General features: G+C 40.5%; 1 protein-coding gene across 8 annotated transcripts in view; it reads right to left on the reverse strand.

Moving 5' to 3' along the window:
* Positions 1-17,119, reverse strand: part of LOC100642737 (agrin) — a 384,175-nt gene that overhangs the window by 9,542 nt on the left and 357,514 nt on the right. For 7 of the 8 annotated variants that reach the window (XM_048411202.1, XM_048411203.1, XM_048411198.1 and 4 more), the window contains 9 exons: positions 16,416-16,602; positions 13,571-13,668; positions 7,450-7,576; positions 7,052-7,282; positions 6,373-6,669; positions 5,815-5,964; positions 5,412-5,672; positions 5,110-5,256; positions 4,580-4,816 (listed from right to left, as the gene is read on the reverse strand). In XM_048411202.1, the coding sequence (XP_048267159.1) occupies positions 4,580-4,816; positions 5,110-5,256; positions 5,412-5,672; positions 5,815-5,964; positions 6,373-6,669; positions 7,052-7,282; positions 7,450-7,576; positions 13,571-13,668; positions 16,416-16,602 (1,735 nt within the window). The remainder of the gene's footprint in view (positions 1-4,579; positions 4,817-5,109; positions 5,257-5,411; positions 5,673-5,814; positions 5,965-6,372; positions 6,670-7,051; positions 7,283-7,449; positions 7,577-13,570; positions 13,669-16,415; positions 16,603-17,119) is intronic. The other variant, XM_048411201.1, reaches the window with a different exon arrangement.

A 17,119-nucleotide genomic window follows, 5' to 3' on the forward strand; every position in this document is an offset into this window, starting at 1 on the left:
AATTTTACGAACGTTCCACAGTTCTACCACTGTTCGTTTTGGGTAATGCGGTAGAAAGACAAAGTTACGATTTCAGATTTAAACGACGCTCAAAAATAAACTCGTTTTGGACGAGCAACGAATTGTAATATATAACTAATTTCTTTTAAAATATATATTTGGGAGCACATTTGACCATTTAAAAGGTGTATTATATAACGCACGTAACATATTGACAAACAATTCCTATAACGAACCACTTAATACCGTAGTAAGTCATTGTACGAATAAAGGGGAACTTTCAGTCACGAGCAAAGTAGTGGAAGCGCAATGTGAATTTTTGAAATGATAAAAATCGGATAGCATATTCTATCGGAACTAGGAAGTCCGAGTTGGCATCAGAAACCAAAGACGGCTTAATGGGATTTTAATTACTTTCCAATTGCAGCGTTGCTTCCTATTATTTCACATTGACGACTTTCACTGTCCTCCACTCTTTCCATTATTTTTTCCTCTCTCGGTTTTTGTATGTTTACCCCTTGCCTCCTGCCGCTGTTCCGATCGCCGTATATTCCTCTCGATATAATCAACGCTTTTATCGACTGCAGGACAAACCGACAACGAAATTTTTCTCCCGCTCGCATTCGGTCTCCGATGAAAATATTTTCTGCTTGGGAAATTGGTGTGTAGAAATGGATAGAGAAGGGGTTGGAAGGGACGAGAGGAATGGATTTAGCCAATTTAAGAGTTCGTTGATTGGCGGAGAAGAGAATCTGACGGCAAATACGAGTTGACATTTACGAACCGAGAGAATTTCTTTCTCGATCCACATCGACGATTGGCCTTTTCATCGGAGGGGTTGGCTTTATCGACGTTACCGTTTCCCTGTTCCATTATTTCATTCCCTCCCTGTTTATTTTACAAAGAGTACCGAAGAACTGGAGTAGGATTAGCTACGTATTTATCTGCTGAAAGCGTGGAATTTTGATGAAGTTGAGAGTTCAAATAGGTGAAGTGGAACAGACGGATGTGAATGATGTCACGCAGCTATTTCTTGGTTTTACATTTTATTCTCGTTTTTCATGAATCGTTAACGGTTCTCTGCTTTCGGTGGGAAACAAGTTTCACTCATGCATGAATTCAATACTTATGTATGTGTTATATGTATGTATGTACATATTAAATACTTATGTATATATGAAGATAAACGTGCTCACGACATGTAATTGAATTTCGAGATAACGATGTCAATATTGACAGGTATAAATATTTTCTACCCGTCTTTCGACTCTCTCGCTATCGCCGCTAATTAAGATAATATTTCCTTTTTAATTAGGATTATTTTCGACACGAAGTACGACGATGAAATACGTAAGATAAAGATCCCTTCGTATACGAGGAAAAATTCGGCGAATTCTCTTCTTAAAATTGGAAGAGATTGGCAGAATGGTTAAACCGAGTAGAAAATAAATGATAGGATAGTAGATCAACGGACAGACAAACATTCGTACAAGATGCTTCTTCGACTCTCCCAGTGATCTCCCAAAATAATGATACTCCAATTCAGCTTCGTTCATTCCAGTCGAACGAAACAATTAATAGTCTCGCCCCTTTCTTTTTCGTGCGTCACATCGATCAAACGCACCCTCTTCCTTAATCAAACTTCACGTCACGTCAGAATGTCCACGTAAGCGGGATATCCATTCTTCTTTCAGTAGTCGCGTATCCTCAACACGGAAAAGAGATCACGCGAGGAACGTCGAAGAAATTGCGGCATACAATATTTACGGGGTTGAAAGTGGCGTCGACCGCGTGCGGTTCCATGCGATATTTCGCTCGCGGAAATTGTTCTACGTCACGTACGGGGGAAGAAGGGAAAACGTGATGAAAAAATAGTACCCTTCTACTATGCAGAGAGGGAGCTGCGTCCTTTCGGTATAAAACACGACAACAGTGGCGGAGAGGCTGTAAGAGGAAAGAGGATGGTTCACCTGCTCAAAGTAATCTGATTTATGTTTGACTCTGTAGAGTGAGTCCCGAGAAAGAAGAACTTTTTAAGAGATTGACTTTCAGCGACGAGGGAGGACCAGGGTAACGTTGCTGAGGCGGAGCTTTGAGGGGGGCTGAGCAATCGAAAATAAGGGGTGAGAGGTTACGGAACCAGGAAGAGACTTTAATAGATTTCGACGTTTCACTCCGCGAACTTTGTCAGTGAATGTGGAATACTCTGGAGCGACAGATGGAGAGGCTTCTCTCCGTCTTCTTCTTGGTTAAGACTCGTTGCTTTGTTCGACGAGTCTATCGACTATACGTGAAGTTCCAAGAGCTTTTGTATTCTACTATATTTACAATCTGATGATTTTATGGTAGATATCGAGGAATTGTTAACGTGAATTTATCGATTATGCTCTTGTATTAATAATAATAATATTGTATTGTAATAAGCGATTATAATTTTTCATCCGAGGATATTATAACGAGGCAGTGCATGATAATTTTTATATTATTTTTATAAACTCATATTTTTAAAGGTATAGTGGCACATGAGTCAATGGAAGATTCGAATCGGGAGAGGCTCATATTATTGTGCCTTGGAATGTCAACGTTATTTTGGTTTGATAGGTTCAAAGGTAAACGAACTCCGGACAAAATATTATCGCCGTTATTTGCAATCGTCAACCGCAGTTACATACGAACTTTTTATAACAACACCGGTCGATATAGATAGACGAACGTGCTCTCTAGGACAGCTAGTATAGCGAATCTTTATAGCGAGTCATACAGTTGAATAGCGAGCGTAGAGTCGAACAGTAGTATCGATCGAGCGACGATAACGACCGGTATACACTATTTCTGTACTTGTATTTAAAATGATTTTAATATACACTATCACAATTTTATCACTAGTCTCTTTAATAAACTAACACGTATAATAAACCATCTCAAAGGTTTCTTTCTTTCAATTGTGAATGCATGAGTTACACGTTAAACTCAAGTTACGCTAAGTAAGTTTTCCCATTTATAATAACAGATATAGCAATTGAAACGAATAGAAAATATAGTAGATAGCGAGCTAGTTCGAGTAGTTCGAAAAGCCAGGTAATGAAACCCTTTTCCTGATTACCTGGTCCACGTGAATTCGCTTGAATTCATTGGAACGAGATGCAAAGAGAATTTTTTCTTGGATAGATTTATCGCGACCATCTATTGAACACGATATCGACCGAATCTCCGACGGCTAAATTTATGTGGGGACAGTGGTATCAAAAAGAGGTCGATACTGCATTCGTTCGAACTTTCGAAAGACTCTAGATCTGTCGCGGACTAATTCATTTTGATGGCGGAGCTGTGCTTAACGGTCTGGGCAAGGCGTTTCGTTACCGTTTCTTAAGGTTCCGATGTTAAGTTCCGGCCGGGCATAGCTCACAGGGACCACTTAAGACGGGACTTCGCTTCCAAGTCAACGGTGATTTAGTTAAATCCACCTTTGGCGCTTAGTTTCGCGAGTTAACGTCACCAACTTTCCCAGAATTTACCTACGAGTGAGGTAGCGTACTCTTGGGATAAAGGAAATTCCGCGATACGTATCCTGTTCAATCTTTTCTACCTTTCAATTCCACGATTTCGTTCGAACTCGGTTTAGAAAAAGAAGAAGGTGGATAAATCGATAGAAAAGAATAGAAATTCCAATTAATGAAATAAGTACGATAAATATGTTACTAAATTAATTGTAAATTGACTTACTTTGCTTTCTTTCTTGTTAAATCGTTGATCGGCGGGTTGTTTATTCTTTTAAAGGAAAAGATCATGGTGCAACGTTAATCATAGAACGTTAGCAAGAAGAAAGCAAGCAAAGTAGTATGGGCAAGCGTTTCGGGTGTAAAGGGGTTATAAACATATATGTATACATGTTAGTAGAAACTTGATAAGTTTATTATCACGTAATGGATACAAAGGAACAGGTTAGATGTTAGTCCTAATTTTAATCAGGCTGTGCGATATTGCATCTCCCATACGTTGATAAATATATCATTAAATTCCCTACTTCAAGCTCCAGCTTCTAGATAACACTTGTTCCTAATTAAGTTATTCTAAAATTCGTGAACCCTCGAAATCGTTACGACAATATCTCGTGCTTTAAACAATCCCTCTCTTCTCGTCTATCGTTAACTTCTTAAATATTATATATTCGATGCTCGTCACTTAATTTTTACAAACAGATATATGTATTGTATTCCTTATTCGTAAATTATAATCGAACACACGGAAGAAATATGATAAGTCTATTTCTGCTGATTTCTGGATGTTTCATAAAAGATACGACTTATCATGTTTTCCTCTATGGCCTTTGTATATGAACAAAACATTCTGAAAACTCACTACAAAATTAACAAACACGTTGATGAACTATTTTATTGTACTACGCCATTCACCAGCTATCAAGACCGATTAATCTCTAGAGAATAAATTTGCGTTTTATAGACAGGAGCGAGTCCTGTTCGACAGCTGATCCAACGTGTGAAAAGTGCTCCCAGTGGTTAATTAGTTTAGTAATGCAGAATATAAGGCGGCCTGTACGGCGTATGTTCAGTGAACCCACCTCTGCAGTGGCCGAAGGCCTGTGTGACCACGTCTGCTTGATGGCGACAAGCGTACAGCCTGAGCTCACACTCGTTGTCGTATGTCTGTCCGTCACTACCGCAAACCGGCACAGACGGTATGTCCGATGGACAGGACGACGGACAAACACAGTGCGGTCCACCGATTTCCGAACACTGCCCGCCGGAATAGCATTCCAGCTCGTTGCAAGACGTCGGGATCGGCGGTATCGTATCGGCTGCAAACAAACAGAACAAACCCGTTAAATCGATCGATGGATGTTATTCGGTTGGAATATTAATTCAGTTTATACAGAGTTACACAGAGTCCATATAACACCTGACGCTATATCGTCGTAAATTTAGTTTTTGGTTTTATATCAAAGGAAATTTGTTTAGGATTTAAATCATTTGGTACTATACCAGGACGATCATTTTTCTACTGTATATTCAATTTTAGGCGTCGATAGAAGCAAATTGGTTGAGATTCGAGTTATACTATATTCTGTCGAAGTTTCCTTTCGCGTGATACCTGAGTAGCACCCTGTAGGTGTTAATATCTTGTTGTGATCGGTGCAAATGGTACATTTCTGGCCCTGGATATCCGGTTTGCAAACGCAGCGACCTGTCATTTGTTCGCAGTCTTCTCTAACGGAACCAAAGAGCGAGCAGCCGCATGCTGGATCATTCAAAGGAAATTTGACGTGCCGGTTAATATTAATTCAATCGATAAACTAAATTTCATATTGAAATATATCATCGTCCATTAAATTCCAGATATAAAGCAATAATCTCTTCGTGTAAATTGTTAATCAGAATTTCATTCATCCTTACGTATACATCCTTGATGTCCCTCGCTGATTTTAGGCAAACCCCAATAACCAGGCATACATCTATCGCATTTCAGACCGCCTACACCTGGTTTGCATTCGCATTGTCCGGTTTCTGGATTGCAGGTGTCAGAAACACTGCCTAACCTGTTGCAGTTGCATAAACTCGGACAACCTGCGCCATTGGGCCCGCGTGCGGCCGTTTTGCCATCCGGACAGCAGCCATGCCAGGAGTCTGAGCACTTTACGACTTGGGTTCCTTGAGCTAGATAATCGATAATTTACGTTGACCTTCTCTTTAATACGTTTGTTTTTTTATTCATAGCAAATCGAAAGATGTTAATAATAACATGCGAAATATGTTTGAAAATATTTTCTAAAACTCAAATTTCAATCAAAGAACTGACCTTTTCTGCAGCATCGAGCTAGTCGCGTGGTCTGATGGCAATAACTGTTGCTCGGACAATCTCGTCGTTCTGGACCATTACCGCAATCGTACTCTTTCCCATCGGCATCCACCAATGGAGGATCACCGTTACAAGGTTTCACTTCCATACCTGGGTTAAAAGTTTCGTTTAAATTATGTTCGCTTATGAAACTGTATAATAAACAAATGATAAATTACAATTAAGATAGTTAGCGACGGAGAAAATTAAAAGTAATTACAAAGTTATTCATACTTACAATTTTACAAAGGAAGGGAAAAAATTATATCGTAAATAACATACTAAGGTGTTGTAATTTAAATGTAATTAAAATTGTAATTATATTTTCTTTTGAAGAAAGCGTCGCGAATATAACAGACAAAGAAAAGTCTGAAAATATTCTGAAAATAAACTAATTTAAAAGTTAATTTAAAAGTTAGGAGGCAAAGCAGAGGAACAAGCAATGGAATGGCTAATCGAATCGAAAATCGAGGCAATTATACAGCGGATCGAGTGAAGTTAGCGGAAGCTGCTGCGAACCTTGGCAAAGATCGAGAGGTCTAGGTCTTAGCTCTTGCTGCCTCTGGCAGGCCTCCATTTTCATGGCACAGAGGGACGAATAGGTCCTTAGATCGCTGCCGCAAACGGGGCGCATATTTTCTTGGGAAATCGAGGCGCAGTCGAATTTGCAGCTGCACCTGGGATAATCGTCCGGGCCCAGCTCGCAAGTAGCCTCGAAATCGCAGTTAATGTTCTTGCATGCTTCGCGTACCTGAGTGCTGGTCACGTCAACCGCGGTGGTGGCCAATCGAACCACCGCAGGCGTCGACATCGTGGCTATTAGAAGCGTAGCGGTTAAGGCATGGTTAGAGTAGTAAAAGCTGTTATACAAGATTGTCGTCGGATGGTTAGTTTTGTTAGAGCGGTGTCCTTAAGCTAGCACAATTAATATCGTCGAGATGGTAACGAGTGATGCACGAGAAGTTGCGTCTATCGCGTTATTGAAACAGGACTTTGCAGTATTATCGACCGATTAAGGCATTCTGCATTCTTGAGAGATTCTACATTTTATATTTGTAGAGACTCCAATTATCGAAGTACCGATCGCTCAACGATTATTTATTATAGTGAATTAATATTTATTTTAAAAGATTGAAAGTTTCTTTTCGAATTTGAAAGAAAAGCACGCTTAGATTATGGAAAGGATCAAATAGCTTACTGAGTGCTGCAACGAATCGTTCACCGCAATCGCCGTAGAATATCACGTGCAAGACCGGCAATTTAGGATCCCTTCCACAGGCAGCCTTTTGCAATTCACACTCTGACGGGTATGTCTTGGCATCGCTGCCGCATACTGGTTCTCCAGTGCTCTCAGGACATTCTTCAGGACACACACACACGCCAGCCATGCAATGAGCTCCATGATCGCACTCTATTCTTGCGCAAAGCTCTGAAAAACGTTTATCTTCTCCTTATACCTTCCCGATAATCCTGCTTGAATACTTTACTCAGCGAATAAATTGAATGTTCATTTTATACCATCGATTGACTGCTATCCAATAAATTTTACGCGACGTTGACGATGATACAAAATATGAAAGTATCTAAAGAACTTACCACAGTCGCCTACGTAACTAATAGCGATGTCAGTTTGAGAAGTGCAAGAGGCCACCTTCAAAGAGCATTCGTTGGCGTAAGTTATACCATTGGAGCCGCAAATTTTCTCCTGTGCGGGTTCTTTCGTCTGAAATTGACATAGAAGATTTATTATTACTATGCAACAAAATGTTTAGTTACTACCTACCATACTACGTACATACTATATACTTTCTAGCATATCATATTTGTGAGTTTTTTAGCGAGTGTTTTCAATAGTTGCTCAGCCTAATGTATAATAATACAACTATCGCCACTTTCTCTATGTGTTTTAGAACTATGAGAGTGAGATTTTTTGTGTTCTGAAGATACATTTTTTCTGCTTCACCAAACCCAATGTATTATATATAACATCTTCTCGTGATATTTACGTAGGTGGGTGGGTTCGTGAGAAAAAATAGCAGAAAAACGCGAGGCAGCACGCGTTTCGCACTTGTTGCGCGCGGCTAAGGCGCAGTCGGGCCGGTGTTCTAACATACGTTGGCGTCACGATGCTGGGGGATGGGTCGCGTACAGGGATGAGAAATAATACGCGAAAGAGCGAAACTTAATTAGCCTGGTTGCGGTATCCAGCCACGTTGTTGTTTGCTTATTACACGCGTTGTCGGCCAACGTGACTTGCCCTCTACCGCTTCCTCTACATTTCTCTTGCGTTTTTTCAGCGTTCTTCCTGCGTTTTTACGTGCGAGTTATTCCCGAATAGAAGTGCGATCATGAATATGCTGTGCGCGCAATGAAATATTTGTAGACTAAAAGAAAATCACGGTGAAACATGATCAAGTATGGCCGAAGGAAATACAGATAATGGCAAAAGTATTCGGTTGCACACACAATTTTTAACATGATACGAGTATTTTTACGACCAACTGTATGTTCATGCTTGATATCTCAACCGATATAAAAGAGTGACAGAATATAATCGAGAAATTATAATCGAGAAAATTGATATTTCAGCGGAGAGTATTTTTTGCGACAACAACGACAGCTAATTGATGTTTTAAGCAACGTTTAACCAAAGTATAGAAGATTAAAGACAAATCTGTGTTCTATTGGAACAATTTGCTTTGTATCATTACATTTTTGATATTGAATTTCAAAGAAGCATGTCCGTAGTAAACAGGATAATTGACTTAAAAAAGCAATTATGTGACGAACGAAAGCTTTGTCGTCCGATTCTTTTTCCGTTGCGTTCTTTTCTCTTTTAATCCACTCAGCGGATTAATAAATATCACAGTTCTATTTCCACGATGAAGGGTAAAGATATAACGACGAGACTCCTCGGGGAGAATATCCGCAGTCGGTCGATACGTTTTAATTAGTTTCCGCGACAAGTTGATACGCACCTTGTCTCCTTCTTATTGTAATTTACGAGACAATTATGGGAGATTCGTGGGGTTCTAAGAACGTGACTGGGACGTGCCGATATTCCTCGTTTGCAGTTCAAACAATGCCTCTAACCCTCATCTCTTTCATCGTGCCACTGATTCAGTCCTTTTCATCCCATCTTTCCTCCAAAGTCCTTTCGTTTCTATTCCCGTGGAATGCTGACGCGTCAAATTCGTGGCAACATTGTGTATCCATGCGAGAAAGATGTGATTTCACGTTTAAAACGGAGGAACGCGAAGGAACGCTCGCTGATCCTGTACTAAAAAGTATGCTGATGCACCTCAATCAATTTGCAACCATTCGCCTTATCTTTTATCTGTTTCTTTATTATGGAAATATAAGCAATTTCAATCGATAGGAAATTTAAGATGCTCGATAAATTGAATATCATAATTTCCCTCCCTCCCATTTTCAAATAATTAAGTATCTGCGTTTGAAAGGAATTAAATTACTCCCGTATAGAGTGCCAAAAGATTAAATCAAATGAATAGAAAAATGGACTAATTTTATTTTATATAAATCAATGTCACGAATCATTAAATTAAATACTTCTTATTTAAAAAATGTAATCAAATTTCATTGTGTTTAATGTACTTTATATCAAGTAATATACAGTGTACAAAGTCGAATACAAATATTCTCAAGAATCTATCAGTAAGATCCTATAGGTTCCATTGTCCATAACTACTCCATCAACTCTTCTAACCCACGCTTCAATATTATAGCAACCAATCGTACAAATCAACTTCAAATAGATCCAGTGGTATTCCTGAAATACTCGAAGAGAAAGATTGATGGCTAAACGTGTATCTCGTGACAACTTTACGAGACGATAGTATCTAGGTTCTGTGGTTTGAGGTCGTTCCAGGTGATGGCTGATCGGCCATAAGTGTGTTCTAACGCGGACGTCGTTGAATTTCGAATAGCTCCGGGGCCCAGCACGGATGGCCATCGCCTCTACGGGGTTCGACCACCTTTTTGATTCCTTTTTGGAAAAAGAAGCATGCGCCCGCGGCAGTTACTCGAACGACCAGGAACATTCGCGCCGTACATGCAAGAGAGAGTGAGCTCGGAATTGTTCGTGGTTTTGTCAGCAGGACGTTTCACGAATCCGTGAATTTCCGATCCACCGTGTGTCCTAGCTTGGATCGAAGGAGAGAAGCCTTTCCTTGCCAGCGAACACTATCTCAGGGATCCGTGACGTGCTCTCCATTCCCAACGAATATTTCTGCTCCGGGAAATGTTGCTCGGGGTGATCTTCCGGGGAAACCGCCGCGGATTACCCGCGATAAAGTCGCATTCCTTTTCCTTCTTTTTACTTTTTTTACTTCTACCTCCTCGGTGCACGTATTCGTTTCCAGACTGCGCTCGGGATTTCGAGGGGAATCAACACGGTGCGCCTGGCCTCGATTCCCAGAAAGATTGATTGTTACGAGCCGGATATGGGAACGTTTCGTATGGAACGATCGAGGGAAGCGACGAATTTGCCGCAATGTGGTATTACGGCGAGGTGTCGATAAATTTGGGGGAATAAATGATAGAGGGATTAGGATAGTAGAATATGCGAATACATGAGGCAGAGCGTGTATTCTCGAATATCGGTATTACACGAGGAATATAATAAGAGAAAACGAGGAAAAATTGAAAAAGGAGCATGTGATATATGGTAATTTTTATGTACCTTCTGAAGAGATACTTTGGGTAACCAACTTGATAGAAATTAGCCTGATAAAACGAGGGCGAGCATCGCACTCTTAGAGTTAGAGGTAGAAAAGTTGAAAGTACAAAAAAGCTTCGATTCATTTCCGATATTATCGTTTGAACGATCAAAATCGTTCGATGGCAATGAATTGTCCACGAGTGTACACCTGAAAAGCTAGATTGACGAAATTAGAAACGGGAAGGCAATGAAATCACAGGGAATGGAGAGGAAAATTGATAGAAAGGTTTTAATGAAAATGGCGTGCGCGTTAGTCGATTTGGCAAGGTGGGTCGGTATCGGTGAAACGAACGGTTCATTACACGGTCGCGCAACATCGAGTAACATAGCGGAAATACGAAATATCGTGCACGACCAGCGTATTCTGGCTCTGCACTGTATATATACTCGACACCACATCCATCATGGTATGAATATTTTACTTAAGCCGTGCTAACTAGCGAGGCTTAACACTACGAATGGTGGTAAGCACGTAAAAGCCGGCAGATCGACACGTTCGGTGGTTTATTATGTTTAACGACCATCACTCGGTGTCTCAGACCATGGTTAATAGGATTTTCTTTTCTACATAATTACTACATAAACGTTGATTTCGTAGGTTGATGCTTCGACGACGATAAGCGAAATTTTTTATCTTTCCGATTCGTAAATTTGATAATTTAGTACAATAATTGATAAATTATATGTACTAGCACAATAATTCTGTAGTACAATATACTACAACAAAAGTTGATAAATAGCGAATATTATAAATACGTAGCTCGTGGATGCTGTATTCTTTTAAAAGTAGTTTATACTATGAAATATAATGTTGAGGTTATTAGATGTATAAAGAGAGAAACGCGTGGATAAATTGTAAGGTAGAAAATATATTTTAATGGAGGAGTGTAGTTACAAGTAGAAATACAATTTGAGCTGGTTCAAATCTGCATGCTAGCAGTGTCACCCTATAACTGAAAAACCCAAAGCCAATGTCACACAGACCAGGCCACGCATAAAGGGCAAGATAGCATCCAGGTGTCTACACATCCTTACTGCGTACCCTCAATAGTCTTCCAAGGGCCATCCATAAACCAATAACACTTACAGGGCCAATAAACCAAAAGTTTATGTTTATGGTGGGTCCTTGTTCCAGTCTTTTGTCTATACGCTGTCGGTGGCTTGAGTGCTTAAGAAAACTAAAAAGACCAGATGTAGAATTTTCTTAGAAGTGATGACCATTTCAACATATAAGATGTTTAGAAATGGAAAGAATAAAGTGGTAAATAAACACTGTTATGTGAAATAATCACTTTCTTTGTTGCAGTATGAGCAGTCATTTAGATGACGGCATTCGCTATTTTTCAACTTTAAAGCGACGATTTTCTTTCACAATTTAGTTATACTTCTTTCAATGGAGAATAACGTACCTAGTTTAGTAAATTTTTATAGGAAATGTAATTCACCATGAATTGTGCGATGCTTCAGGCGGAATTATTCCGAAAACCATCCTTTAGCTTTTGATTAGAATTCTTAGAGATTCGATTTTCTTTTCAAGCGGCATTGTAGCTTCATCTCTATTTCATTAAAAGGATGAAGATGGCAACCGGGGAACGGAATAAAAATTATGATTTCAGGAACGGATTTGCGCGTCGAAAAATTGAAATCGGCTGACCGAGCTTCTAACGTTGCGTCCTGATTCACTTTGATAAGGATTAACTCAATTACTTCAATACGATTTAGGGATTAATTCGCTCGCGTTTTAGCGCAAATGTTAAGTAGATTCCGCGCGCTAGCAGCATTCTCTTCGAAGAGTGTATTTTCGAGCTATCGCGGGGAGACGCGGTCGTTAGAATACGCGCCAACGGGAGTCGTAAATTCCCGTTACGATTAAAATGATCGACACCACGAATAGTTCGATTCCCGTATTTCGATTAAGATAATAGGGGTGATTCAGGTATGATAACACTGTGGCTCACAGAGTTAAAATTTATATTTCCAACACTTAGTATACACGATTGAATAGATATAAACACTTAATGACTTAGAACGGTATGAGACTTAATGTTAGAAGTTAGGCGTTAGATCTTTGACTGTGGTAGAAAAATTTGAGAGATATAGGAACGGTGAGAGTTATAGGGAATGCAGGAACTCTAGTCACCGTGAGAGACGATGGAAAACTCTGAAGCTTATTCTAATGTGAATAAGGAGGAAAGCTTGGTATGGGTGTGCCCTTTGAACGAAGAACGCGGATTCGTTGCTTACATTTTTAGTTAGTAGAGTGAGGGCAATAATCCGCGATGTCGATTGGTTGGGACCAATGTTAGGAAGGAAGAGAGGAGGAAGAAACCTCCTACCAACTTTGGTCCTAGGCGACATTGTTTACAGGGAAACTCAGATTTTTCGTTAGGTATATCTCCGCTTTCTTCGTAATTCTTAAGAGCACATAAAAACCCAAGGACCTTTCTAAAAACCGGCCGAAAATACTTCTGGAATTATAAAGTCTCTTCTGGCAAACAGATGTGCTTAGACCATGTGTGCGAACAATGCAGCTAGAATTGCGACTTTATCGTGGGTCCTTGGGCCTTTGGAGTGTTAGAAGGACGGCAGGTAGCCCGGTGGTTGGCAAGCCGCGCGGGATGGCGTGCAGATGTGTTGCGCGACAGAACAAAGAGTTATGTTTTAATTTGATTCCATCGTATTTCACCAATCACCTATGTATTTGTTCTGTTCTAACTTCATCATCCAAAACAAATATTTATCCATTTTAATTTAAATAATCGATAGAAATAACTTGTAAAAATTTGACCGAGTGATAGTTTTTTTTTACCAAATCATATTTTTCGCTACGATTTGTTCTGATCTATTATTTTTATTATCACTATTAATAGAGATTTTCCTTTCTCGACTAACCACTTTAATAATACAATAATAATAATTAAACTACCTATGAGCAAAAATAAGCCGATCATGAAATAATTTATATCAGACACTTACCGTGGTCTCACACTTGCTAGGACAAACGCATTTGGCTTCACCAGCGCTGTCGCTCTCGCACTCCGCGTAAAAGTCGCATTTCTTATTCTCGCATCCATCTGCGAACAAACAACGAAACATTTCTAATTAACAAGTGAAACTCATGTAACGTCTCCGTTCGTTCGTTTCACGTAACACAGAAGCCATCCGAACGATCTATCTCCGGCGGTAATTGCCCACGAGCAAAAAGCCTTGGCAAGACAGACCATTCGTCACCGTGAAATCGTACGTGGTTCTAGCCGGGAATCTGAGATGCCATGCGATATCTCGCACGAGCCGCTAATTTACCAGCCGGGTCGGTTGGCTGAATTGTTTAAGGCGGCGCGAACCTCCGCTTCCGTTTCCGTGATATTCCGGGCATCGACGCGCTTACAAAGCAGCCGCTGCCACCCTGTTGCAGTTCTGGCTACCTTCTGGCCGACGTTCAAGCCGACATTAATAAAGATTCCCGGTATGCTGGTATTTGCATAACTGCATCCGTTTCGAGGGAAATTATCTGGCCTGTGCCGGTGTGACTGCGTGCAAGGATTCGGGGACTGCGAACAAAGCGAACGAACGGCAGGATGGGATGGCGCACGGCGGTAGAACCGCGGCAAGAGGGGTGCAACAAGAACCAGAGGAACGATGAGAGCGCGCGGGTAGAGCCGGTTGCTATTGAAGCTGGATTTGCAGTCGAGAAGTTATCTTTAGAATTCATTGAAATCTGAGAGGAAAGGGGCATCGGCTTACCGCTCTGCTTCTCTTCGACGACGTGTCGATGATGCTACTACGGTCGAGGGTAACAAGCCTTCGGAGAACCCTAACCCAGATTCAGAATCAGAGTATGGGGCGATGGAAGTACAGCTTCTGGCTTTCGACGCTCGCGATACGAAAATCCCGGTGCTCGCTACTGGTATATACACCGTAGTCGAAGTCGAGGCCAAGGATAGAAACGGGAGAAAGCCAAGAGGAGGCAGAGGTAATGGTGGCGGTAGTAGTGGTGGTGGTGGTGGTGGTGGTGGTGGTCGGTTGAGGCCCGGGAACTGCATGCATATGCAACGTGCATGCCGTGGGGTAACAACTCATACAATTTCAGCGAGGGGCGAAGTCACCTGCGTCGTGATATGCATGGAACCGAATCCCAGCAGTACGTTTCAGAAGTTTCACGCGATTTTAAACCATGCAAATTATCTTGCGGTTGGGGAGAAGAGGTGCCAGAGAGTTCGACTCCTGCCGACGATTCCCCGGGATTTCTTTCGCCCCGATTCAACCGAAACGAACGGTTACTCGCGTCACGGGGTGGCTTATGAGAAAAGTTTAGCTCGATCTGTCTGTGGTGTGCTCTAGCGTAGCGAAGATCGCGGTAAGGGTGCTTGCCACCTCGTCGGGAATCTGTTTCGTCGTGACGCAGGATATTCCTTCGACTGTTTTGTATTTTTTGATATTTCATTCCTCACTTTTTGTCTGTCTGTCTGTCTTCCTCTCTCTCTCTCTCTCTCTCTCTCTTGTTTTTCTCCTCGTTTATATCTTATTTTGTTAAATATCGTCGAGCGTTTAAACGAAATTTAGTTTCAGTTGCAAGTTTATTTCCATAAATGGATTTTTCAGTAAACATGGAAATACCGTTAACGAAAAATTCTTAAAGTAGAAAGTTTCGCTGTTGATCATCATGCAAACAGGATTATGGTATCGAGAGAGAGAAAGAGAGAGAACGGATCAAAAGGTTTCATGCATCGTATGCAAATCATCCTGTGGCGAATCGCATCTTCAAAAAAGTCCTTAAACTTCCCAGTTGATTTCGTAAAAAAAATCGTTGTCGTGAACCGAATCTGATTACAGGAATTCCCGATATAACGAACGAGCTTGGTATAATGAACTCAGCTAGTCGGAATAGACCATCGTTCGATTTTTCCCTTGCTAACCGACGTGTCTCATAATAAAGTTTCCTTAATTATTTACCTGGTACCTCCGTTCTAATTATTCCGGTCTCCTGATCGATCAATACTCAATCAACTATTTTCGCGTAGGGAAATCTTAATCGGTTACAATTTCGGGAAGAAAACGAATTTATAAATGGACGAACATTTCTCGACGGATAAAGAGACGAGATAAATTATTCCGCGAATGTATTTTCTTGACTCGTTGCTAAAACGATGACATCGATAATTCATTCTTTAAACTCGGAACAATTTAATCGTATTACTCGATGTGTATCGTTTGTTTCTATGATTATATATTTAATGTTGATGATAATAACCCGGCTACCTCGTTTGCATAATTTCAAATCTATTTTCAATGACCATTCCAAAATTATTCGCGATACCTACAAGCTAATTTGATCCAATTAAATATCCTGTTTTAGGCTACATTAAGATTACTGAACGTTTTAGTATTCAATAAACAGGGTTATTCCAGATCGATCGTTTATGCAGAATATTTTATATGTACGTCACAATATTTCTTCTATTAAAAATAGAACAATCTTATAACTTGATATTGAAACATGCTCTAAGAAACTTCATAAATATTCGCAAAAATCTAAAACAGTATTATCGAAGTAGACGTTTTACGTTACGTAAAATAACAATCAGCAAACTATGGATCTAATCACTAATTGAAAATATTATAATCGCTCAATGTGAAAAGATAAAACCTCTTCTTTTGTATAAAACTTACTGGATAAGTAGAACAATTGGTCAAGCTTTTGTTATATACTCGTGTACAGATCAAAAGTTTGTATCCGTGGAAAAAGAGTGGATTCGACGAATCAGGAATGAAGATTCTAGGGAATTAAAGAGGTTCCCGTTTTCCGGGGATTGGTACTCACTGCAGAGTCCCTGGTAAAGCACGCGGATCTCTCGTCGATGTTTACAGCCCTCCAGGCGAAGCTTACACTCGTTTCCGTAGCTGATGCCATCGTCGCCGCAAACTGGCTGAAATTCTGCCGGACAGGTTGGACATTCGCAAATCGCTGTGCCACCGGTTTCCGCGCAAATCGCGCCCCACTGACAGATCTGTAAAAGAAATTCCTATCAGCTTGACTTTTTCCCTTGGACGTTTTCGATCCCAAACGTGGCGATTCATTTCATTTTTTTTCCTCTCTCTCTCTCTCTCTCTCTCGCGCGCGCGCGGTTTCAACCGAGAGAAAAACGCGAGATTAATCGCGGTGGATCATCGTTTGCTTTTTTCACGACACACCTCTCGGCGACAGCAGCCTCTTTGTCGTAGGTTTTCTCGGATAGTCGCTGGTGCAAAGCCGATAATTTATTGCTCGTGATATTTTATCACAACGCAGAATTTACGTGCTACTTTAATTCGCAGGATTTAACGTAAATCGTCGCAGTGCTTTGCCACGACCAACGCTGATTTTTTCCCCGCATTTCGTTTGTTCGGAACGAACTTGTATTTTTGTTTTTTAGAATGAATGGAGAACGGGTGGCATGCAGGCATTACGATAAACACGAAATAGAATAACCAGACTGCGGATGTTTATACAAACTTAAGCTTTTATGGACATAGCTAAGGAAATTA

The sequence above is a fragment of the Bombus terrestris genome, chromosome 12 (genome assembly GCF_910591885.1).
Source record: "Bombus terrestris chromosome 12, iyBomTerr1.2, whole genome shotgun sequence".
NCBI classification, from domain to species: domain Eukaryota; kingdom Metazoa; phylum Arthropoda; class Insecta; order Hymenoptera; family Apidae; genus Bombus; species Bombus terrestris.